Here is a 24927-nt window from a genome sequence, read left to right as displayed (position 1 = left end):
ATTAAAATTGAAACGCAAAACCAACGACCTACCTCGTAGTGTAATCCGGAAAAAAATATGTGTCCAGCACTGATCACCTCCAATGTCTTGGTCTTTGGCTTCCCCCATAGAACGCAACAGTACTAAGAGTGAGAGTGAGCACTAAAAACGAAGCGACTGCAGAGTAAGCATTCGAATGAGAACACATAAAACCCTTTCAAGCCGTATTGATAATTCCAGCACAAAGATGACCAATCAACGTACAGCACTGAAGCTATCAAGCGACATTAGGTAGATTGGAATTGAAGGCGGCTCTTCAATGCCTTTGTGTATTAAAGACGGATAGTTAAGGAAAATCAGCAATTATTAAGAAGTGACTGTTATAAAAGAGGAAGGGAAATGTCAAACTCAATTCTGTGATATTATACTCGATCATTTTCCAATATAAGTCTTCATCATGAACGAGTGGGAACAAATGGATTACAGACATCTAACCTCACGTAAATATGGTAAAGAGTTCCTTTTGCTTTCATCCCCCTGCGGTGCATATTGTCAACGTCAAACATATCCAATGACATCATTCTGAAAAAAAGGAGTCAGTACATTTTGTACGGGGATGATTTGGTACACTAATCTGTATTTTGTAAAGCTCTAAAGGCTCACCTTTTCCCCTGTAAATTTTTCTTTCTAGTGCGCTATGATCTTGATGGATTAGCACCTTATAAGTTTTAATTGTTATGTTATGTTATGTTATGTTATGTTATGTTATGTTATGTTATGTACCTTTCTTGACTTTGTTTAGATAATTTGTAGTAACATGGCGTCATTGGATTTCAACAACTAATGAGTCTTCACAGTTCAAGGAGTAATTATTTCGTCAGACAAGACAGAAGATGTCTCATTCAAGGCCGTTTTAGTATCATTGAAAGTCAGAAATAAACCAAGTTTCCAGGTTGTGTTAAAGTGAACTTAATTGATTTTAAGGGCCCTAAAACAATTTGGATAAAGAGAGGATAATAGCATATCTGCCAAGTTTATGATTGATTTTTAATTAACTACATTCACATCCAGAATGATTTTTGTACTGTCTTGTCTTTTTACTTTCCAGTGTGTCTTCCTTTCCCTTTGACCAAACTCGTTGTCCATTTCTTTGAAAAGTGTAAATTCAGCCTGGTCTCTTTCTAAAGTCTATTTCCTTAACTGCTTTGTATTGTTTAAATATTTTAATTTTATATAGAATATTTACTTTTTTAATGTATATAGACGCAATTGAATATTCTGATTGTGATTTTCTTTTGTATTTTCAATTATTAAACCATTTATCTCTAAACCGTCCCGAAACGGCCGGAGTCTTTGAAAGTGTTTACTCTGCAACCCGCAAACACTACCAAAAAGCTTTCAGCATAAAGCTCGGTTCATACTTCCTGCGAATGCGAATGCGAAGCGAATTTGACGTGAATTTGACGTCACACCCTCCTTTCGCAGCGATTATTCGCAAGGGAGTAGAGGGGCAACTTCTGCGAATTGTTCGTTGCGTATCTGTGACGTCAAGATTCGCTTCGCATTCGCATTCGCAGGAAGTATGAACCGGGCTTTAAGATGACCAATAAACGTGCAGCACGGAAACTAGGTGTCATTCAAACCATTGGTTTTAAATTGAAGGTGAATTTCTCATTGCGTTTGTTTAATGAAGACGGAATCGCACACTCAAGCATGAAAGACAATATAATTGCGATTTGACCGTTAACCACTTTATTTATTCCAGGTGTGAAAGGGTGATTTAATTTGACGGACACCTGATGACCAAAAAGCTTATGGAACAAGATTGCTTTTGAATAGAATCCAGAATCAATTGATTATAAAGCAATATCGTGTTGTGGAATAAAGTGATTACTGACGACACGCGCTCTGCGGTGTAAACAAACAATTCATTTTTTTTTATTTCCACGGTGCGGCTGTTGACCGGTGTCATTGGATCTGGGGCTATTTTATGGTCGGCCCCTCAATAGACTCGTCTCCAGGATGCACTCGGTTTCGTTGCTTGAACCGCACGCAAACATGTAATATATGTACTTAAAGGCACTGGTAATATTGTCAAAAAACCATAGGTCTCTTGCGTTGTGCAAATGCATGTAAAAGAACCAAGTTTAGACTTAAAGGCACTGGACACTATTACGAAAGTACTCAAAATAGTTGTTAACATAAAATTGGTAACATGCAATTGAGAGCTGTTAGTATAACCATGGAGGACGGAAGAGAAGGAGCTTGAACGATCCGCAAAACCGCAGAGTAACAAAAGAATACCCTGACAATGCCCCTGTCTGACCAGTGGAAAAAGATAAGAATTGTGAATATACACGTTTTCATTTACCGTTTGTGGTGTTTCACGGAAACATCATGGCATATTTTTACATTTTTTGTGACTTTCCGGTCACTAGCGGTGGTTCAAAGTTTGGGTATTAGCACACGAGGGTGGTTGGTATTCAATTGTGGGTTTTTTTCCCGATTTGGTGGGCACAAGTGTACACAAATTTTATCAGGTCTCACAAAAACTGTTTTTCTGTATTATATCCTACGACATACGACACCATAGTTGAGTGAAGAACCACTCATATATGCCAGGTCGCCCATTGTCTGTATAAGGTATGAGGGCGATTACGAGGTGTCGTAACGACCGCGGTACCACGGGTTCGACTTTTGAAGTCCCTTCGTTCGAGCTCCTTCTCTTCCTTCCTCCATGGTATAACACAGAGTGAGAAACGGCTCCCTCTAAAGTGACATAGTTTTTGAGAAAGAAAACATTTCTAACTAAAATATCTGAATTGAATTCGATACCTCAGCTCTGAAAGTACACAACTTTTACAACGAGTTTTATTTTTCTTCCATCCTCTCGCAACTTCGATGACCAAAATGAGTTCAAACTTTCACAGGTCTGTTATGTCTTGCATATGTTGAGATACCATGGAGGTAGAACTATTTCTACCTCCATGGATACACCAGGTGAGAAGACTGGCCTTTTACAATTTACCAAAGGTGTTCAGTGCCTTTAATGTGTTTGTCATGGTGTTTCTGACAGTGGCTGCTGATTGCACCATACACTACCTTCTAAACTAAACCAGAGGTGTTGAAGTCAGTCTCAATTTATCAAACAAACAAAATCAACCTTAAAATTGTTTCTCCTTTTTCAATCACCTTGAGTACCTTGTCTGGAGTTACGTGCGCTGAATAAGATTGTGGGGTCATCATTTTTTACTCATGAGCTGAAACAGAGTTAACCCTTTTACAGTCCATACGGATGTAGGCTTGGGTATCATTCCGTTAGAAGCCTGGCTGGTACAGCTGAAAGCACCTCCCCAAACGTTACAAAGTGAGTGTCTTTCTTAAAGCCATTGGACCCTTTCGGTACAGAACAAAAAATCACAGATTTACAAATAACTCACAAGGTTTACAGAAGATAGTGGTGAAAGACTTCTCTAGATATATTATTCCATGAAATGCTTTACTTTTATTTTAAACACATGTCATGACACGGCGAAACGTGCGGATACAAGGGTGGGTTTTCCCGTTATTTTCTCCCGACTCCGATGACCGATTAAGCCTAAATTTTCACAGGTTTGTTATTTTATATAGAAGTTGTGATACACGAAGTGTGGGCCTTGGACGATACTGTTTACCGAAAGGGTCCAATGGCTTTAAGGACACAAGTGTCACAACTGGGACTCGAACCCACACTCTGCTGATCAGAAACACCAGAGTTTGAATTCGGTGCTCATAAACACTCGCCACGACACTTTCCACGAACCATAAAAATGTGTCTCCTTGTTCAAGCACACTGAGAACCTTATCAGGAGTTTATTATAAGATTGCGGAATGATTAACATTACTATTATAAAAGCCGTACATCCCATCAAAGGAAATCTACAAAAAGATTGGCTAGCTATTGTGATGGTCGCATGTGTGGAGACAGCCTTGTATGGACACTTACTATCGCTTAGATAATGGACCAAACAATTAGACCGTACCGTGAACCTTTGTTGATAAGCGAGGTTCTCGCGTATGTAATTCAATCTTACATTGTGTGTCTGGATTGAATGCTAATTACAGTATTTTTTACAGTTTTAACTTTGCACTGAGATACCGCGCAGTAATCAAGGTCTGGGAGGGTTTAACTGTTTTATTTATTTATTGTTTACTGTTGTCTTTCCCTGGACGGCCTCTGCTTGTAATAATAAGTATTAAAAAAAATAATAATAATAAAGAAACAATTTTGAAACCTTTCAACACAACAAGGGGGTTGGTAGAGCACAATGCAAGTTTGTAAAATTGTACACAACCTATTTAAAACAAATGTTGTGTACATAGAAGTCCTTTCTGCTCAGCTTAAAGCCAGTATACACTTTCGGTAAGCAGTATTGTCCAAGTTCCACACTTCGTGTACCACAACTTATATATAAAAGAACAACCTGTGAAAATTTAGGTTCAATCTGTCATCGGAGTCGGGAGAAAATAACGGGAAAACCCACTCTTGTTTCCGCGCGTTTCGCCGTGTCATGACGTGTGTTTAAAATAAATCCGTAATTCTCGCTAACGAGATTTTATATTGTTTTACCGTTTTCTCAAAAAGTAAAGCATTTCATGGACTAATATTTCAAGAGAAGTCTTTCACCATTACCTTCTGTAAACCCTGTAAAATTTTTTTCCTGTACCGAAAGGGTCCAATGGTTTTAAAGGGACACGTTGCCTTTGATCAGTCGAGTCTATGAAAAGTGTTTGAAACCATTTGTTGTGAAATGCATATGATCAGAAAGATGTTTTAAAAGTAGAATAAAATGATCCACACAAAATAATATGCCTCGAAATTGCGTGGGTTACCTTTTATTATGCGAACCGACACGATCGGCCATTTTGTTGAGTCAAATATTTGAAGACGTATAAAAAAAACGTGCAATTTTGAGCCATTTTTATGTGGATCATTATGTTCTACTTTTAAAACAGCTTTCCAACCATATGCATTTCATAGTGAACATTTTTCAATCGGTTTTCTTAAACCAACTCGCCCGATCCAAGGCAACGTGTCCCTTTAAGTCCGTTCTTCTCTGTGGTGGCATTAGATGTGAAAGCCGTTGACATTTCTCGAGGCACATTCCCATCGTCAATAAGATTTAAAAAAAAAAAAAAAAAAAAATCTTTTCTTTCAACTTTTTACAAAAATAACCGTTTTTTTGTTATATAAAACTATACACAAAATGACAATACTTTGACGTCATGCGTGGGAGTTTGCTTTGTTATACCTCCATGCTGCAAATACGGCTACAGAGCTTTTCGCGAATATTTCTGAAAAACACCGGATAAGGGTGTTGAAAAAGCTAATTTTTACACAACTAAAATCTATTTATACTCGTGTGAACTCGATTTCCTTATTGCAAAACATTTCAAATGAATCCAGCAAAGATCATGACTTGCTGTTTTCGTTCAAGTAAGTCTTTAACGAACACATAGTTAAACGCATAGCAGCTGCTGATACACACAACGAGGATACGAATGCCGAATATCAGGCGTAGTAATAGATAGAATTTGATAGCAAAATCTTAAAGGCAGTGGACACTATTAGTAATTACTCAAAATAATTATTAGCATAAAACCTTTCTTGGTGACGAGTAATGGGGAGAGGTTGATGGTATAAAACATTGTGAGAAACGGCTCCCTCTGAAGTGCCATAGTTTTCGACAAAGAAGTAATTTTCCACGAATTTGATTTCGAGACCTCAGATTTAGAACTTGAGGTCTCGAAATCAACCATCTAAACGCACACAACTACGTGTGACAAGGGTGTTTTTTCCTTTCATTATTATTATCTCGCAAGTTCGATGACCGATTGAGCTCAAATTTTCGCAGGTTTGTTATTTTATGCATGTGTTGAGATACACCAACTGTGAAGGCTAGTCTTTGACAATACCAATAGTGTCCACCTTTAAACCATTTATTTTGCAAAAGCACTACAACAAAAAACCCATTGAAGGTGTATGAGAAACAGTTATGGACACTCTGGAAGTCGTGTTTCAGACTCCCCACACAAACCGAACGGTCGTATGCACACAAGGCGATTATATGCCAAAGATGGCTGGAAAGTCCGAACAAGACTAAAAGTGTAAAAAAAAGTATTTGTTGCACAGTAAAAACAGGCATGCTTAGCAGAGCATAATGTTTGGCTTTCCCCCATGTTGTCGTACGGTCCCTTTTGAAAACTTTTGCCCGATAAAAACATTGCGGTGCTAAACCCAACAATGTAATATTTATTATGTTTTTCTTAAAAGAGAAAATAAACATGCCCACTAGCTCCCGTACGCCCAGTGTACCACACAATTAAAACAATCAAAAGCATTTTAATGCCCTTTTTCGATAATTTTGTGTGTGTGTTTGAATGAATCGTACCTTATTTCTGAGAACTAGAGCGCTTGTGCTGTTGCCGTTTGCTGAATCGGGTCTATGGCCAAAGAGGGCGCACCAGTAGACTCCACTCCAGGACGCACCCGGTTTCGGCGAAATCGCTTCTGTACGAGTTGCTTCAGCTGAGCGCGGAAATGCTCGTATTTGAAGCAATAAACGACTGGATTCACGCACATGTTGCACATGATCATACTCATAAACGCCTGAGCAAGGAGAATTACCAATGCGCCGGAGCTTGAAGAAAATGCACCGATGGCAATGAACACCCGCAACGCCTGCATCGGAGTCCAGCAAATGAAGAACATGCAACCAGCAATCAGCATCGTCATGATGACGTTTCTCTTAGCCTTGCTCAAGATACCATTGTGCTGATTGGCGTTAGCATTTTCAAGTTTGTGTCGAAGAACGAGGAGTATTCTCACCTATGAAAACGAGATGAGTGTCACAGGAATAATGTACTCCACCAACATACTCATAATGAACGGAACGATCCTAGCAGTGGGACTGGTGGAATAATCATAGCCGCACTTGCTACCAGTGAGTTTGAACAAAAAGGTAGACCTCAGGGCATACGTGAAACCGATGATCCAAGCAGCACACATTGAAACTTTGATCTTGAAGAGTGAGCAGTAGTTGCGGTGTTTGACCGGATAGCACGTGGCAAGAAAACGCTCCAGCGATATCAAAACTAGATTGTACGTGGATGCTACGCTTACACCCCAAACGACAAAACCTGAGCCAACCAACTTACAAAGAATCCAACCGAAGAAATTAATTCCTAAATTGTCCAAAAGCGAAGTTTGTACGATAACAGTCACTGCGAGGAACACCAAACCAGAGATGAAGTCGATGATGGATTGGTGACGGATAAGTCGGTTAGTGAAGGAGCTGAACTGTTTGCGTCTGACCGTCATGACGAAAATCACCAAACCGTTTCCGAGAATGGCTGAGCATCCGATAGTCACGTTCAACGCAGTTGCAAAGCCGTTATTTGATTCCATCGTAAAGTTGATTACAAATGAAAATGTAGCGAAACAAATTGTGAAGTTTTTTAGTATGAGTTTTTGCAGCGGATTTTATATTAAAAAAAGGTTAAATTGAACGGGGTATGTTGAATTAACTCTCAGTGTAACAAATTTGAGGTAAAATATTCTTAATTCAATGTAAATACCTCGAAAGAACCCGTGTTATTACCTACTTTCGATCTCAAAAACACCGCTTTGTACATGTAATGCAACCGAAAGCTAAAATAAACCAGCCTGAGATTTCGAAAGTATTTAAATAAAACTGTAAAACCTCAGGCAAGGTTGAAAGATTGTCTAAGGCTCAAAAAAAAAATGAACGTGCAGTGTTGAATATAGTCATTGCTTTATGAAAAGATGTGTCTCGAGAACTTAGCAATGAACAATACATTTGAGTTATATATAAATGAACCAAGGTCCTACAAAGGAATGTAATTCTTGTTTAAACAGCTACATCACAAATACTCACGGGGTTTATCTTTTATATAATTTGAGGGCTAATGCTTTTACTCTCCCTAATATAATGTCTCCTGTTCTTAGAGGAAAGCTCCAAAAATCCTTTGGGAGTATGTATACATCTCGTTAAGTTTCTTCGGGAATATGTTACATATTCCTAAAGTTTTTGTCAAAAGCCACTTTCCCGTCAAACCAAACCTTTACATCAATTATATAAAACTGGTAGTGAAACTCGAGTTCTTAAAGGCACTGGACACTTTTGGTAATAACTCAAAATAGTTGTTTGCATAAAAACTTACTTGTTTAACGATTAAAGGAGAGCTGTTGATAGTATATAAAAACATTCGTTAGAAACGGCTCCCTCTGAAGTAACGTAGTTTCAAGAAAGAAGTAATTTTTCACTCAAATATTTGAATTTGATTTCGAAACCTCAGAATTAGATTTTGAGGTCTCGAAATCAGGCATAGTAGACAGCACACAACTTTGTGAGACAAAGGTGTTTATTCTTCCATTATTATCATTCTTTTGAATCCTCAAGATAACAAAAAAAAATCGGTATTTAACTTATTGTCCAAACCTGCAAACAATTTGTGTTTTATTCAAATCTTTCGGAACAGAAAAAAAAGTTCACAGATTTACAAATAACTTACAGGGTTTACAGAAGGTAATGGTGAAAGACTTCTCTTGAAATATTATCCCATGGAATGCTTTACTTTTTGAGAAAACATTAAAACAATATCAATTCTCGACATTACGGATGACACGGCGAAACGTGCGGAAACAAGGGTGGGGTTTCCCGTTATTTTATCCCGACTCCGATGACCAATTGAGCCCAAATTTTCACAGGGTTGTTATTTTATATATAAAATGTGATACACGAAGTGTGGGCCTTGGACAATACTGTTTACCGAAAATGTCCAATGGCTTTAATAAACCAAAAAAATACCAAGTCGGCTCATCAGAGCAGAAATTACCTTTAAGAACCGGTTGGCTAGAAGCACAATGGCTATTTTGTGGTCTAAAGTTCGGTCTTCATGGGCAATCAATGTGGAAGATGCTAACATTGAAAGATCAACGCTTTTAGTTTCTTGATACACATTCTCGTCAAGATACTTTCAGATTAAGAATATTCTTCTTGGTAGTTCTTGTAAATCTTCAAGGTAACAATACAAAACGGTAACCGTGCACATCGGTGTAAAACTTTTCGTCAAGATCTTCAAAACGTTTGTATTTATCAACATCTTCAGGCTCAGAGAAGAAAAGACTTTAAGGAATATAACAGAGTTTATAAGAAAACAAATCTTGAATACTATAAATTTGCCTATAACTTACACGGTCCAATGATGATGATGGTAGAAAACATATTTTGAAATATTTAGGTCTGAAATGTCATGTTTGATGAGAAATAAATACAACTTGTCAGAGTTTACCGCTCAGTGAGCGTTTTATTCATTTTTATCTCAAACGATATCATGCAAATGTGTAATGTGGTTTTTTGTTTCACTATGTTCTGGTGAGCCAGGTGGTCGATCGACCTCAAACTTCTCCAGGTTTTTTCAGTGTTTTGGTATTATGGTGGATTACATAAAGTGCTTACCACTGCCAGCAACTGTTAGCTAAAACCAAGTTTGCAATGTTCCTTTAATAAGACCCGGAAAGGCAGAGTCGGCTTCGAGCAAAGAGACTTATTAGACCTAGAAAGACCCATTCAGCTCAGAGCAGAATGATTTTTTACCTGGAAAGAACCAGTCAGTTCAGAGCACAAAAGAACATGGATATTTTCTGGGTCTAAGTTCCGTCTTCTCTGTGCCAGTGAAAGCCGCTCAAATTGAAAGATTAAATCTTTTAGTTTCCTGACTCACCTGCCCGGCGAGCTAGCAAATTTCCTCGATCGTCATATAAAACAACGTACGTTCTGTGAATATCGGAATATCACCTTTTTGGCAAAACCATCAAACACCGTTTGTGTTTTCTCGTGAATTATTTGCATATTTGTGTGAATCGTACCTACTTTCTTAGATCTTACGTCGCCTGTGTGATTGCCGATTGCTGTATCGGGTCTATGGCCAAAGAGGGCGCATCGTTAGACTCCACTCCAGGACGAACTCGGCTTCGACCAAATCAGCTCCGTACAAGTTGCTTGAGCTGTGTACTAAAATGCTCGTACTCGAAGCAATAAACGACTGGATTCACGCTCATGTTACAAATGATCAAACCCATGAGTGACTGTCCCAGGAGATTAACTACCGCCCAGTATACCGCACAAACCCGTGCACATCGGAATAACAATTTTCGTTAAAACAATCATAAACATTTTATACCCTTTTTCGGGAATTTTGTGCGTGTTTGAATGAATCGTACCTTATTTCTGAGAACTAAAGCGTTTGTGCTGTTGCCGTTTGCTGAATCGGGTCTATGGCCAAAGAGGGCGCACCAGTAGACCCTCCAGGACGCACCCGGTTTCGGCGAAATCGCTTCTGTACGAGTTGCTTCAGCTGAGCGCGAAAATGCTCGTATTTGAAGCAATAAACGACTGGATTCACGCACATGTTGCACATGATCATACTCATAAACGCCTGAGCAAGGAGAATTACCAATGCGCCGGAGCTTGAAGAAAATGCACCGATGGAAATGAACACCCGCAACGCCTGCATCGGAGTCCAGCAAATGAAGAACATGCAACCAGCAATCAGCATCGTCATGATGACGTTTCTCTTAGCCTTGCTCAAGATACCATTGTGCTGATTGGCGTTAGCATTTTCAAGTTTGTGTCGAAGAACGAGGAGTATTCTCACCTATGAAAACGAGATGAGTGTCACAGGAATAATGTACTCCACCAACATACTCATAATGAACGGAACGATCCTAGCAGTGGGACTGATGGAATAATCATAGCCGCACTTGTTACCAGTGAGTTTGAACAAAAAGGTAGACCTCAGCGCATACGTGAAACCGATGATCCAAGCAGCACACATTGAAACTTTGATCTTGAAGAGTGAGCAGTAGTTGCGGTGTTTGACTGGATAGCACGTGGCAAGAAAACGCTCCAGCGATATCAGAACTAGATTGTACGTGGATGCTACGCTTACACCCCAAACGAAAAAACCTGAGCCAACCAACTTACAGAGAATCCAACCGAAGAAATTAATTCCTAAGTTGTCCCAAAGCGAAGTTTGTACGATAACAGTCACTGCGAGGAAAACCAAACCAGAGATGAGGTCGATGATGGATTGGTGACGGATAAGTCGGTTAGTGAAGGAGCTGAACTGTTTGCGTCTGACCGTCATGACGAAAATCACCAAACCGTTTCCGAGGATAGCCAAAAATGCCATGATCATGTTGAACGCAAAAGCCAAACCTTTACTTGCCATTGTAGGCTGATCGGTAAAAAAGTTTATCAAAAAATACTCTGAAGTATTTTGATCAGATTGTTTGCTGCTCCAACAACAGAAGAATATAAGTTGAGTTTGTTGAGTGTACTAGGTAAGATCTTGATTGTTTTGAGAAAGATATCATCAACTAAAATGGCGCGACTTAGTTTGGTGAACGCAGAAAATATCAATTGTAAATTCAGAAACCCATGTGGTTTATACTGATAACTTCGGATCTCTCACCAACTATCCTTGTCCAGGCGAACAGTAGTGGGACCAAAGCATAAAATGAATCTGCCGGAGTAGTCGAAGGTATTTGAATAAAACTGTACAGGGCAACCTTGGACGATTATATTTTTAGGAATCCACATCTCACACCGTATACAACACTGAACATTGAATTCAAAATTTAAGCTAGGCGGCTAAATTGCACCAAATATCCTTTTAGAGTCATGTAATGCTTTCCGCAAGCTTTCAGCATTTCTTGTTAACATGTAAAACGCCACCGACTTTCAAGCAAACAAAAAATCGGGACCTGATTCTCGTTGATCACAAACAATCAACTTCAAAAATTAAAGTTTGAAGGTTGATTTGCAGCCAAGATCTTTTCAGAGTCATGTGTTGCTTTTTGCCAGCTTTCAGCATTTCTTAAAACGCCACCGACTTTGAAGCAAACCAAATATCGGGACCTGAATCTTGTTGATCACAAACGATCTACTGCTGCAGTGAAATACTCTAAAACTGAAATCAACGCTTTTAATTTATTGACACACATTCTCGTCAAGAAACCTACAGTTTGAATATTCTTCTAGGTCATTCTTTTAAATCCTCAAGAAAAAAAGAAAGAAAAAAATAGTAACCGGTTTAAAGCTTTTCGTAAAGACCTCCATTAACTTGTATCCAAATCTTCTGGTCGGCTCAGAGTAGAAATAACTTAAAAAGAGACCTGGAAAGACAGAGTCAGCTTCGAGTGCAGAAACTTAATAGACCAAAAAAAGTCGGCTCAGAGCAGAAATGACGACGTATGAGACCCGGTTGGCTAAGAGGACAAATAACTTGGATATTTTCTGGGTCTAAAAAAAAGTTCTGTCTTTTCTGGGTCGGCAATCAAAGTGAAAGACCCTAAAAATGGAAAGATCAACGCTTTTAATTTCTTGACACACAATTCTCATCAAGAAACTTTCAGATTAGGAATACTCGTCAAGGTCGTTCTTATAAATGATCAAGGCAACACAAGAAAACAGTAACCGTGCATATCGGAATAAAACTAGTCGTCAAGACCTTCAAATTTAAACCGCGACCTGAATTGTGTTTACCACAAACAGTCTACTGCAGTGAAAGACTTAAAAATGAATTTCTCAACATATAATATTCTCGTAACGAAACTTGCAAGTTATTCATAGTCCTCAAGGTAACAAAACAAAAACAGTAAACCACGCACTTTTCATTTAGACTTTCAAATTTGTTTGTGTGCTATCCAAATCTTCAAGTCGGCTCAGAAAAGAAAAGACCCGGAAAAAAGGAGTCGGCTTCGAGCACGGACACTTAATTTAAAAAAAACCTTAGGATTACGTGAATTCTGTGCATATAGGAATATTATTTTTTGGCAAAACCATCGACCATCGTTTGTGTTTTCTCGTGAATTATCTACCTGTTTGAGTGAATCGTACCTTTATTTCTTAGTTCTTACATCGCCTGTGTAATTGCCGATTGCTGTATCGGGTCTATGACCAAAGAGGGTGCATCTTTAGACTCCACTCCAGGACGCACTCGGCTTCGACCAAATCGGCCCCGTACAAGTTGCTTAAGCTGTGTACGGAAATGCTCGTACTTGAAGCAATAAACGACTGGATTCACGGTCATGTTACACATGATTAAACCCGTGAAAGCCAGACTGATTGAAGTGAATGAACTTGTTCTTCTTGTGACGACACCAATGGTTAGGAGAAATCGCAACGTCTGCGTTGGGGTCCAACAAATGAAGAACATGCAACCAGCAATCAGCATCGTCATGATGACGTTTCTCTTAGCCTTGCTGAAGACACCATCTTGCTGATTGGCGTTAGCATTGAAAAGTTTGTGTCGAAGAACGAGGAGTATTCTACCGTACGAAATCGATATCAGGATCACTGGAACGATATACTCGACGAAAACAGTTACACAAAACACAATATTCAATGCAGTGGGACTAATGGAACGATTAAAGCCGCACCGATTCCCATTGACTTTGTATAGGAAAATATACATGACAGCATATATGAAACCGATGATCCAAGCAACACACATTGAAACTTTGATCTTGAAGAGTGAACAGTAGTTGCGGTGTTTAACCGGATAGCACGTAGCAAGAAAACGCTCCAGCGATATCACCACCAGATTGTACGTGGATGCTACGCTTAAACCCCAAACAAAGAAGTTTGAGAAAATCAACTTGCAGAGAATCCAACCGGAGAAATTTATCTCTACATTCTCCAGAAGCGAACTTTGAATGATCCCAGTCATGAGGAGAAACACCAAACCAGAGATGAAGTCGATGATGGATTGGTGACGGATAAGTCGGTTAGTGAAGGAGCTGAACTGTTCACGTCTGACCGTCATGACGAAAATCACCAAACCGTTTCCGAGAATGGCCGAGCATGCAATGGTCACGTTCAACGCAGTTGCAAAGCCATTATTTGATTCCATCGTAAAGCTTATGACAAAAAAAGATATACGGCGAAATAAACTGCAAAGTTTTTGTAGTATGAGTTTTTGTGGCGGATTTTACGACAGGTTCAAATTGACTTGAATAATGTTGAAGATCCCTCAGCAAACAAATTTCATTTAAAAAAAACAAGATCAGTACTTCAATGTGAAATCCTCTAAAGAACTTGTTCCACAATCTCTAACTCATTGTCTTTGAACACCGAGTGCAACAGTAATGCAACCGTAAGCTCAAATAAAGCAGCCCGAGTTTTCGAAAGTATTTAAATAAAACTGTAAAACATCAGGCAAGGTTGGGCAATATTGTTATAAAGCTCAAAATAACAAAATGAACGTGCAGTGTTGAATATATCCATTGTTTTATTATTAGATTTGTCTCCTCGAGTGCACAATACACTTGAGTTATATAATTGCATCTAGGTCATTTAATGGAATATAATTCTTGTTTTTATCAAGAGTCACACGCACCTGAAGCTAAACCAACTACAGCGAATTGACAATCGGTTTTACAAATACCCCTGGGGCTTAGCTGTCATATATTTTGAGGGCCAATGCTTTTAATTTTCCCCTATCAAAAAACAAAAAGGCCACATGGTCTTAGAAGGAAACTTTACCCTTTGGGAGCCTGTTTTTATATAAATATTCTCAAGTTTCTTTTGGAATCTGTTACAGATCCTCAAGTTTTTGATGAAAGCCACCTTCCCGTTTACAGGCAGTGGACACTATTGGTAACTGTCAAAGGCTAGCCTTCACAGTTGGTGTTTTTCATGAAATAACAAACCTGTGAAAAATTGAGCTCAATCGGTCATCGAACTTGCGAGATAATAATGAAAGAAAAAACCCTTGTCACACGAAGTTGTGTGCGTTTTAGGTTGATTTCGAGACCTCAAGTTCTAAATCTGGGGTCTCGAAATCAAATTTATGGAAAATTACTTCTTTCTCAAAAACTATGGCACTTCAGAGGGAGCCGTTTCTCACAATATTTTATACCATCAACCTCTCCCCATTACTCGTTGCCAAGAAAGGTTTTATGCTAATAATTATTTTGAGTAATTACCAATAGTGTCCACTGCCTTTAAAACCAAACCTTGGCATCAATTTAAAAAAAAAACTGGTGTGTTCTGTCAAACTTGAGTTCTCAACAACGACGACCCACGCTTTGAAAAAAAAGTAGTGTCGTACAGGTTGCATGAAATGTACGCGTAAATGCTCTCACTTGACCGTATATTTTTAGCTCTGTAAATTGGATGATCGAGGGAACAAAGTTCGGTACATGATCGGTACATTATCTTTAAAGGCAGTGGACACTATCGATAATTACTCAAAATATTTTTTAGCATAAAACCTTACTTGGTAATGAGTAACGGGGAGAGGTTGATAGTATAAAACATTTTGAGAAACGACTCTCTCTGAAGTGACGTAGTATTCGAGAAAGAAGTAATTTTCCATGAATTTGATTTCGAGACCTCAAGTTTAGAATTTGAGGTCTCTAAATCAAGCATCTGAAAGCACACAACTTGGTGTGACAAGGGTGTTTGTTTTTTCATAGTTATTCGCAACTCCGACGACCAATTGAGCTCAAATTTTTCACAGGTTTGTTATTTTATGCATATGTTGAGATACACCAAGTAAAAAGACTGGTCTTTGACAATTACCAATTGTGTCAAGTGTCTTTAAATTGCCACTGTAAAATTGAAATTAATAAAAATAAGAATAAAATTACTGTATTTAGTTCTTATATCGCGCTACATCAACAAATAGTGTCAATGCACTCTACACACATACTGGTAGTCAATTAAAACAATGATATATTAAAATAACAATTAAAAGCACTTTAGAAACATTTTCAGGCTCCACGGGTCATCAACAACTAAGTTTTTAGTTGAACATTTTTGGGAAAGGAAATGTGTGTCACTAAAAGCGCTTCATCTTGCTTTACACATTCATGACGATTGAATGTTTTATTAACATTCAGCCAGCCAACCATGCCAACCAGCACGGTTTGTTTAAATCCACACTAGAATTTTGTCTTTTACGGCTGTGCCACTGATCTCCAGTATAAAAGAGATCAGTGGACTGTGCCCACTAACTAGTTAATACCGCCCTCTACGAGTTTTAAAATTATTGTTAATTTTATTGTCTATTAATGTGTGTAATAATCTAAATCTGAGTTATTTTTGAAAAATTGATCGCGTTGTATTTATGTTACAAAACAGTCATTGTGTGCAGTTCACTCATTCGAAGATTTTAAAGGAATGTTACAGAATTGTTGGAAACAAAAATCGTGAAGATCACAGATTTACATAAAACTTACACGGCCTATTGATGGTGATGGTAGAAAACATCCCTTGAAATATTTTTCTCTGAAATGTCGTATTTGATAAAAAATAAGTAATCTAACTTCGCGTTTGGAGTTTATCGTTCAGTGAACGTTTTAATTCATTTTTATTTTGGTATTGATGCAAAGCAAAAATGTGTAATCGGTGTTTCACTATTGTCTCGTGACCCTGATGACCGATCGATCTCAAACTTCTACAGGTTTTTCAGCTTATGTAAACGGTAAATTGCATAAAGTGCTTACACTGCCAGCAACTGTTTTGCTAGCAAAAACCGATTCTGTAATATTCCTTTAAGTGATTGCTCAGCACTAATTGCATATGCTGGGCTGTATATAACTTTAACTTCCCGTCTCAATCTTCTTCGTGATGTACCGGATGATTGGCTGCGTGTATTTTAAACCCTGAAGCTAATCCGCCCAGGAATATACCATTATGACTTATGCATAATTTAAGATCTAACGCAAAGCCCCTTGTGTCCGTGGTCCAATACCCATTGCTAAAATGTAATGCTTGCTTATCGATGCATAGCAAGATTTACGGTGAGGCCAAATGAAATAAAAACGTGCTTAGCGTCCCTTTTTTATTTTTGTTTCAAACATTTTTATAACGTGGGCTGTAGGCCCATTGTTTGTTTTGGGGTTTTTTTATAGAAAAAAAAAATCGTACGAATTTTTTTAAAGCCCTCCCTGTTGTCTTTAAAATATAAAATTTCTCGGGAGGCCAATTTGAGGGGAAACACAATAACATAAAATAAATCCTCCATCCCTTTTACTTTCAACGCTATTTTTGTTGTTGGCCTTATATCGCGTTGATGAAGGAGACACCATGCACACAATTGTCTCATTAGTGTTAAATATTCGGACACCGTGTATTAGAGCGCCGCCTTTGGTTATGCGTATAGCGACGGCTATATCCGATTGCAATACAGTACAATACAATAAGTACATTTGTATAGCTCTCTTATACTCATCAAGAAATATACCTCCCCCCCCAAAAAAAAAAAAAAAAAAAACAGGTTAAAGATGCTATGTCAGATTTTTGGCCACAAACATTAAAAAATAGATTTTTTTGAATGAATGGTATTTCAAAGAGTATCACCCGCTCTAACGAAAAAAAGTTTTTTTTTTTTTACTTTTAATGGTCAGGAACCATGACCAAAATTTAAAACGTTTCTTATAAAACACATCAGACTTGGTCACGTAATATAATTATTGTAGGGATCCCGACAAAAACTAATTTTGAGCACTTTATTTCACTGCTACTAATAATTGGCGGACTTTTTCGAGCAATGGCTCGAATGAAAGCTTGTAACTTTCTCGGCCCCCATCAAAGTACCTATTGAATTTTAAATCAAAATTTGGGGGTCAAATCGGCCAAAAATCTGACATAGCATCTTTAATATAAAGTCAGTAAGCACATACAACATTTTGGGGTGCAGGCGAGGCAAAAACATACTTTGAGCACTCCCTTCCCCCAACCAGATAAAACCCAACTAAAAATATGCCTTTACAAAAATTAAGTGCTGTTGTCTGCATTGCGCTGGAAATTATTTGTCCGTACAAACGATGACATGAAATTTGTATGGTATGTTCAAAAGTATGGCTCAAAAACGGCAATTATTTTTCTGTCTTGACCGCCGTTTAACCTGTGCTTATTGAATTATGTGATCAAATTAGTTCCCGTGTAGACGCCAGGTATTAAAAACACACACAAAAATTACAGCCAGGTGCGTCGGTTTTATCTTTCATATTTACTTAAGAAATCATTGTGTGCAGACAACCCAAACCAGTTTTGTCAAGATGAACATTATTTTTAATATCAACACTATTACACGTTTCGTTCATTCATCACTCTGTCAATTTTATATTAATCATCCATCAATCACAGAATAAAAGTCGGTATGAACTTAATGAGAAGGTTGGCCTTGCTAGAGTTTGTCTTCGTGATGAGATGAGTTGGGTTTGAGCGGAACACATTCGCATTGACAGTTTTTACTTTTCACAGGCAGCCATTTTGTTTTCCCCCGCCCCCCCCCCCCCGCATTTAAAACCAATTACATGAAAAACGAAGCAGGAAAGGAAAAGTTAACGAGTTGACGCGAAATTGTCATCTGGTGGCAGGAACTTCACTGCAACCACTGGGCCAGGGTGATGGCTTTGGTAGTTATAGGGCCGGTGTCATAAGGAGATCTGTCCTCGGAGAATATTGATGATGGGCTAGAAGATGTTGATTCAAAAGAGGGCGCTATCGATATCAAAGAAGTTTATGACACTGTGACAGCCGCGTCGTAAACCGCGACATTTTCAAAACCATGACTTCTGCTTTAGATTCGTCTTCAGGCTCTTTCCGCTTATTTTTATTATTACAAAAAAAATAAAATAACAAAAGAATATATTGGATCCGTCTGCGACAAGTCCCATATCTGTAAATTCCGCTTGCCAACTTCCAAAGTACGTTTAAAGGCACTAGACACTGTTGGTAATCGTCAAAGAACAGTATTCTCACTGGTGTATCCTTTGCACAAAATCAAATCAAAACTGTGAAAATTTGGGCTCAATTGGTCATCGAAATTGCAAGAGAATAATGGATGAAAAACAACCTTGTTGCATCAGATGCGTAATAAAAGGCTTCAGTTGATTATTGGGTGAAAAATCACTTAAAGTTACTTCGGAGTGAGCCGTTTCTCACAATGTTTTAAATTACCAACAGCTCTCCATTGCTCATTACAAGTACGTTTTTACGCTAACATCTATTTTGAGTAATTACCAATAGTGTCCAGTGCCTGTAATAAGTGAAGAAAACAGCTTTGTGGATTTTGGCAAACTACACGCGCTTTTTTTCGGTCGTACTTTATTGCCACACGTGTCTCTAAATCTTTAACGACCACACACTAGTATACTAAATAATATATGATTTGTACCAATGATAATAATCCAACGCGGTAGTCAGATCAAAGCAATGATTAAAGGGGAATCAATATGAAAGGTTGACATATAATAATATGTCAGGTCTTTTTTTTTTTTCAGAGTAATTCATTTACCGCGGCACGGAGGCAAGGGACTGAAGCGTATTCTGCCAAATAAAGATCGGTTTTTGTTGCAGTAGAATCATCGATAATATTTTTGAAACCGTTGAACTTTGAGGCAACGTAGGTGAAGGTTAAAACAGATGAGTCGGGTGGTCTATTCAAACTGTCCAACTTAATCTTGTCACAACCAGAGGGTTACGTTTCCAGTTTCATTTGAGTTGAAATAGATTGCGTTACTCCGGTTGTGGAAGTGCCCAACCTACCACGCTAAATGACAGATGCACTTCGCAAAATCTCTTTCAATTCAAAATAATGATTAGCATAAAACCTTACTTGGTAACGAGTAATGGGGAGAGGATGATAGTATAAAACATTGTGAGAAACGGATCCCTCTGAAGTGACGTAGTTTTAGAGAAATAAGTTTTTTTTCACGAATTTGATTTCGAGACCATATGAATTAGAGATGTTGAGGTCTCGAAATCAACCATCTGAAAGCACACAACTTCGTGTGACAAGGGTGTTGTTTCTTTCAGTATTATCTCGCTAGTACTAGTAATTACTCAAAATAATTATTATCATAAAACCTCACTCGGTAACGAGTAATGTGAACTTGTTGGTAGTGTAAAACGTTATGATAAGCGGCTCCCTCTGAAGTAACGTAGTTTTCGAGAAAGAAGTAATTTTTCACGAATTTGATTTCGAGACCATATGAATTAGAGATGTTGAGGTCTCGAAATCAACCATCTGAAAGCACACAACTTCGTGTGACAAGGGTGTTGTTTCTTTCAGTATTATCTCGCAACTTCGACGATCAATTGTTGAGCTCCAATTTTTATTTGTTTGTTATTCTATGCATATATTGAGGTAAACCAAGTGAGAAGACTGGTCTTTGACAATTACCAACAGTGTCCAGTGACCTAATGTGACAACACCGATTTCCAATACTTACATTGTAAAAATGTAACACAGCGCCAGTGCTGTTACATATACATACCGAAAACATACTACATGGATTTGGGAAGCAGTCTGTGACGTTATACGTAGCCGAGAGTGGTGCGGGGATGGCAAGCCTCCCTACTATTCAGAACCGACAGACCCTAAAATACGATCACAAAAATAAAAACTGTTTACATAGATTAGTACCATAAACATCATATTTAGGATTGGCAGAAGTATGTGAGTGTTGTAGCCAAAGAGTTATTGAGATAGAAATAAACGGGAATTTCTGCAATTCCGTTTGTGGATGCTTGGAAAGACTAACATGTCCGTAAAGAATAAACCAAAATTAAATGCAGCTCCCCAAAGTTATAATAAATAAATAAATAGGCATTAATAAATACATAATACGTTATAAAAAAAAACATGTAAAAAATAGAATAACAAATTAAAGTGTTAACAAAATTAATATGCCCTTCAAAAATAAATAAATGAATGAACCGAAATAGGATAGAGTTGCTGCGTGACTTTTATAAATAATTGATAGCCATTTCGACTACATTTTTTGAAAATTAAGGTCACAGTAACTATGGTTTGTCATGTTCATGCAAGCCCTTGAGCTTAATGAGGAGTTAAAGGAACTGGACACGTTTAGTACATGTCAAAGACCAGTATTCTCACTTGTTGTATCTCAACTTATGCTTAACATAAATCGGTCATTGAAGTTGCAAAAGAATAATGAAAGTAAAAACACCCCTGATGCACAAAATGTGTGATTTCATATGCCTTATAAAGGCTCGAGGCCTGGAAGTCTTTTAATATTTTAGTGAGAAATTACCTCTTTATAGAAAACTACGTTACTTCAGAGGTAGCCGTTTCACACAATGTTTTACACTGTCACTAGCTCTCCATTGCTCATTACCAGTTAAGTTTTTTATGCAAACGGTTATGTTGATTAATTACCAATGGTGTTCAGTGCCTTAAAATGTGTGGTTGTGTACGTGATGGAGCCGGTCGACTCCGGAGAGGCTCGGATGCACGGCTCATTTTCTGTCTTATTTATTGCAAATTGCCGTAAACTCAAGTGAAGCAGAACAAACAGGTCTACGGAGTCATGTTCACCAAGGTTCAGGGTGATCTGTGAGAAGTAAGCAACTTAATATAGTGCTCGTAAAGGGCCTTTGTTATTAATATTTATAAGCCTATTATTATTTCTTTTCCTCGAAATATTGTTTCGCTCCTTCGAAGAGTGTTAAGATTTCTAAGGAACCAAAGTCATAACAATGGTGCCCTTCCTTTCATGATGCTCTTGCCAATGCGATAGCTAATATTGAGCCCATGTTTTTACAGGTTTGTTATTTTATGCATATGTTTGGATACACCAAGTGAGAAAACTGGTCTTTGACAAAATAAAAAAAATAAAAAACCGTGTCCAGTGCCTTTAAGGGTCGACTTGCTACTTATTATTGAGGCAAGTTGAGTGTGAAGTATAAATTAAGTATCAAGCTGACAATGTTACACACTCATTACTTACACTTGAATACTTCAATGTATTTTCAACAAATCATTTTGGAGTTGAGAGAATCTTTAAAGGTGCAAAGTAATGATCAGAAAGCAAATATAAAATGATAAACATGTTTTATTTTTTATATGGCATAAGCTGCCCTAAATGGGGTTTTGTAGGTTTTCCCGTCATAAAATACCGCCGGACGATTTTTTTGTTTGATAAAAAAAAAACGATTGGAAAGTGATTACATAAAATTTGACACAAACACTTAATTTCAATTGAAAGCATTAAATGTAATGTCGGAAGCCTTTTTTCTTAATTTGTTTGTGTGCCTTAAACCATGAGGAAGATTTTTAAAACTTTCTCTAAAACTAGGTTAAAATCGTCACTTTTGGGCAGCGTGTCTTTTTGTGCAGTTACAACAGTCAGTGCCAACTTGAGAAGAAAGACCCGCATTCAAAACAATGATGTTTGTCTGTATGTATTTCTGTCCTTCCGGCTGGGCGTACAAGAGCAACACTGTTGGCATGTTTTGGTAATTGGAAAACATAACAAATATTACATTGTGGTCTTAGCCCACAATGTTTTGTAAGGGAAAGGTTTTAAAAAGGAATCATAGGACAGCATCTCAAGAAGACAATTTTTACACTTTTGTTTAATCTTGACACCCCCTGTCCAACTTGAAATCATTGTGATGTCTAAAGATTTGAAACACAAACAGTTAATACTAGAAAAAAAAATAGCATCTGGGAAAGCACACAATGTCTCTCTCCTAAAGATGTCTGTCTGTCTATCTATCTGTCTGATTCAGAACTGTGAACTTCGAACAATCTTCTGGCAATGTCTCCTGGGCGATAATGACTCGCGAATGTTCACCTCTTCATGACATTCCAAACAAGTCATTTTTTATTGCCGCTTTTATACAGGTATAGCGTATAAACTGGTTATTGTGAAAGCTACCGCTCAATTTAAAGACACTGGACACTATTGGTAATTGTCAGAGACCAGTCGTCACAGTTGGTGTATCTCAACATATGTATAAAATAACAAACCTGTGAAAATTTGAGCTCAATCGGTCGTCGAAGTTGCGAAATATTAAGTTGTGTGCTTTCAGATGCTTGATTTCGAGACCTCATATTCTAAATCTGAGGTCTCGAAATCAAATACGTGGAAAATTACTTCTTTCTCGAAAACTACTTCACTTCAGAGGGAGCTGTTTCTCACAATGTTTTATACTATCAACCTCTCCCCATTACTCGTAATCAAGAAAGGTTTTGTAATTATATCTTTTGAGTAATTACCAAAAGTGTCCACTGCCTTTAACTATCTTGCATTCAAATATTAAAACCTTACAAAATGTGTAAATATAATAAATTAAACAAAAATTATCAGTGTAGCCGACGGGTGCTTAGTGTTGTGTATTTGAGAGATTAAGACATTCGAAAACTCATCGATTTTGTTGTTGAAACTTTACATTTCACGATAGGGCCCCCTACCATTTTTACACAAATCAAGTCAATAATGTGAATGGTTCAAATTTAAGAACACACTATTATAGGTAAAACTTTTAACTGTTGAGGTAAACAAATTATACTTCTTCACCTGTATGTATCACTTGCCTTTAAAGGCAGTGGACACTATTGGTAGTTACTCAAAATATTTTTTAGCATAAACCTTGCTTGGAAACAAGTAATGGTGAGAGGCTGACAGTAGAAAACATTGTGAGAAACGGCTCCCTCTGAAGTGATGTAGTTTTCGAGAAAGAAATAATTTTCCACAAATTTGATTTCGAGACCTCAAGTTTAGAATTTGAGGTCTCGAAATCAAGCATCTGAAAGCACACAACTTCGTTTGACAAGGGTGTTTTTTTGCTTTCATTGTTATCTCGCAACTTCGATGATCGATTGAGCTCAAACTTTCACAGGTTTGTTATTTTATGCATATGTTGAGATACACCAACTGTAAAGGCTAGTCTTAGACAATTACCAATAGTGTCCATGGTCTTTAAAATGGCATTCTGCCAAAATACATTGAGTGTAAGTTTCAAGTCTGCAATTACTGAGCAGCTCAGAAGCAACACCATAAATGGTAAAAATCGTGATCAGAAATGTCGAATTTTAATCGGCAGAAGATGTGCTCTATATCATGAAAGGTTAATTAATGCTCGCTTCGAAAATCTTGCTTAAAGGGTAATTCGTAACAATTCCCACTGCATTTCTAAAATATTATCTGCAATAATTTTGTTTTGTTTATGTGATGTAAAGCACACGCACCAAAAACAGTTGTTGAAAACAATAACACACAAAGCAGAAACATAAAAAAAATATCATGAAAGGGTCTGTATATATACGATTGGTCATGACTCTCAGAAAATGAATGGCAATAAGAACGTACGTGATAAGAAGTAGGCTAGGGGGCCTACATCAGCTTTGGGCAGTTTAGTGCATGTTGAGAGACATTTCACCCTGAAGTACTGTGGTTCTGGAAAAAAGATATAACTGTTATTCCCCTAAAAAAAATCAACTTTAAGGAGCGTGACCGTGGTAAAGGTTTTCAGATTGTGTATACAATGTTTTTGGTTATTATTCCTGCATGGACGTATTCGCTCCGGGTTTTTGGCGATATCTCATAAGGCAACCAAATGAAATGAAATGAAATGCGCGTGGAATAGTATGGAAATACTGACTGCTACGAGGGGTACAGTTAAAATTATAGGCACAAAGTGATGTCAAAACCATGACTACGGCTGAAGCAAAGCTGATGGCATAGCCATGGTTTTGACATCAGCCAGGGCCTATAATTTTAACTGTGCCCCGATTATTAAGCTGTCAATACTTCTTTTATATACCGAATACAGATTCTTCTAATCAACCATCCTGACTACGGTAGGTCGTCTGCGAAGATGACACGGAACGCTAGACGTACATCATTCAGTACGCACGAACGACCCATTTGCGACCGTTGCTATCAGGGCGGACACAGTCGATTGACAATGGGTGCGTTCGTTTAGCTCCCCCGGGTCGACCCCGGTGTGTGGCGGGTTTTTTTTCCCAGGACGAACGTGTGCAGATAATTACCCACGTTCGTCCTGGAAAAAAACCCGCCACACATCGGGGTCGACCCAGGGAAGCTAAACGAAC

At 37.9% G+C, this 24927-nt stretch overlaps 3 protein-coding genes across 3 annotated transcripts; all 3 read right to left on the bottom strand.

The window, feature by feature from the left end:
* Window positions 1-6847: 6847 nt before the first annotated feature.
* On the bottom strand, window positions 6848-7426 carry LOC139937306 (trace amine-associated receptor 1-like). The gene has a single exon (XM_071932410.1). It carries the CDS (start codon window positions 7424-7426, stop codon window positions 6848-6850), a length of 579 nt encoding a protein of 192 aa, XP_071788511.1.
* Window positions 7427-10698: 3272 nt separating this feature from the next.
* On the bottom strand, window positions 10699-11274 carry LOC139937304 (trace amine-associated receptor 1-like). The gene has a single exon (XM_071932408.1). The coding sequence runs from the start codon at window positions 11272-11274 to the stop codon at window positions 10699-10701; it is 576 nt and encodes a 191-aa protein (XP_071788509.1).
* A 1686-nt stretch (window positions 11275-12960) lies between these two features.
* Window positions 12961-13959, bottom strand: LOC139937303 (galanin receptor 2b-like). Its single transcript, XM_071932406.1, has one exon. The coding sequence runs from the start codon at window positions 13957-13959 to the stop codon at window positions 12961-12963; it is 999 nt and encodes a 332-aa protein (XP_071788507.1).
* Window positions 13960-24927: the final 10968 nt, after the last annotated feature.

This window comes from Asterias amurensis, chromosome 5, assembly GCF_032118995.1.
Source record: "Asterias amurensis chromosome 5, ASM3211899v1".
Lineage (NCBI taxonomy): Eukaryota > Metazoa > Echinodermata > Asteroidea > Forcipulatida > Asteriidae > Asterias > Asterias amurensis.
Note: the sequence above shows the minus strand (reverse complement) of the source record. Positions and strands in the feature narration are given on the sequence as shown.

Bases quoted from the DNA above. Each gene is read 5' to 3' on its own strand.
- LOC139937304 (XM_071932408.1), bottom strand. From the start codon at position 11,274: ATGGCAAGTAAAGGTTTGGCTTTTGCGTTCAACATGATCATGGCATTT.
- LOC139937303 (XM_071932406.1), bottom strand. From the start codon at position 13,959: ATGGAATCAAATAATGGCTTTGCAACTGCGTTGAACGTGACCATTGCA.
- LOC139937306 (XM_071932410.1), bottom strand. From the start codon at position 7,426: ATGGAATCAAATAACGGCTTTGCAACTGCGTTGAACGTGACTATCGGA.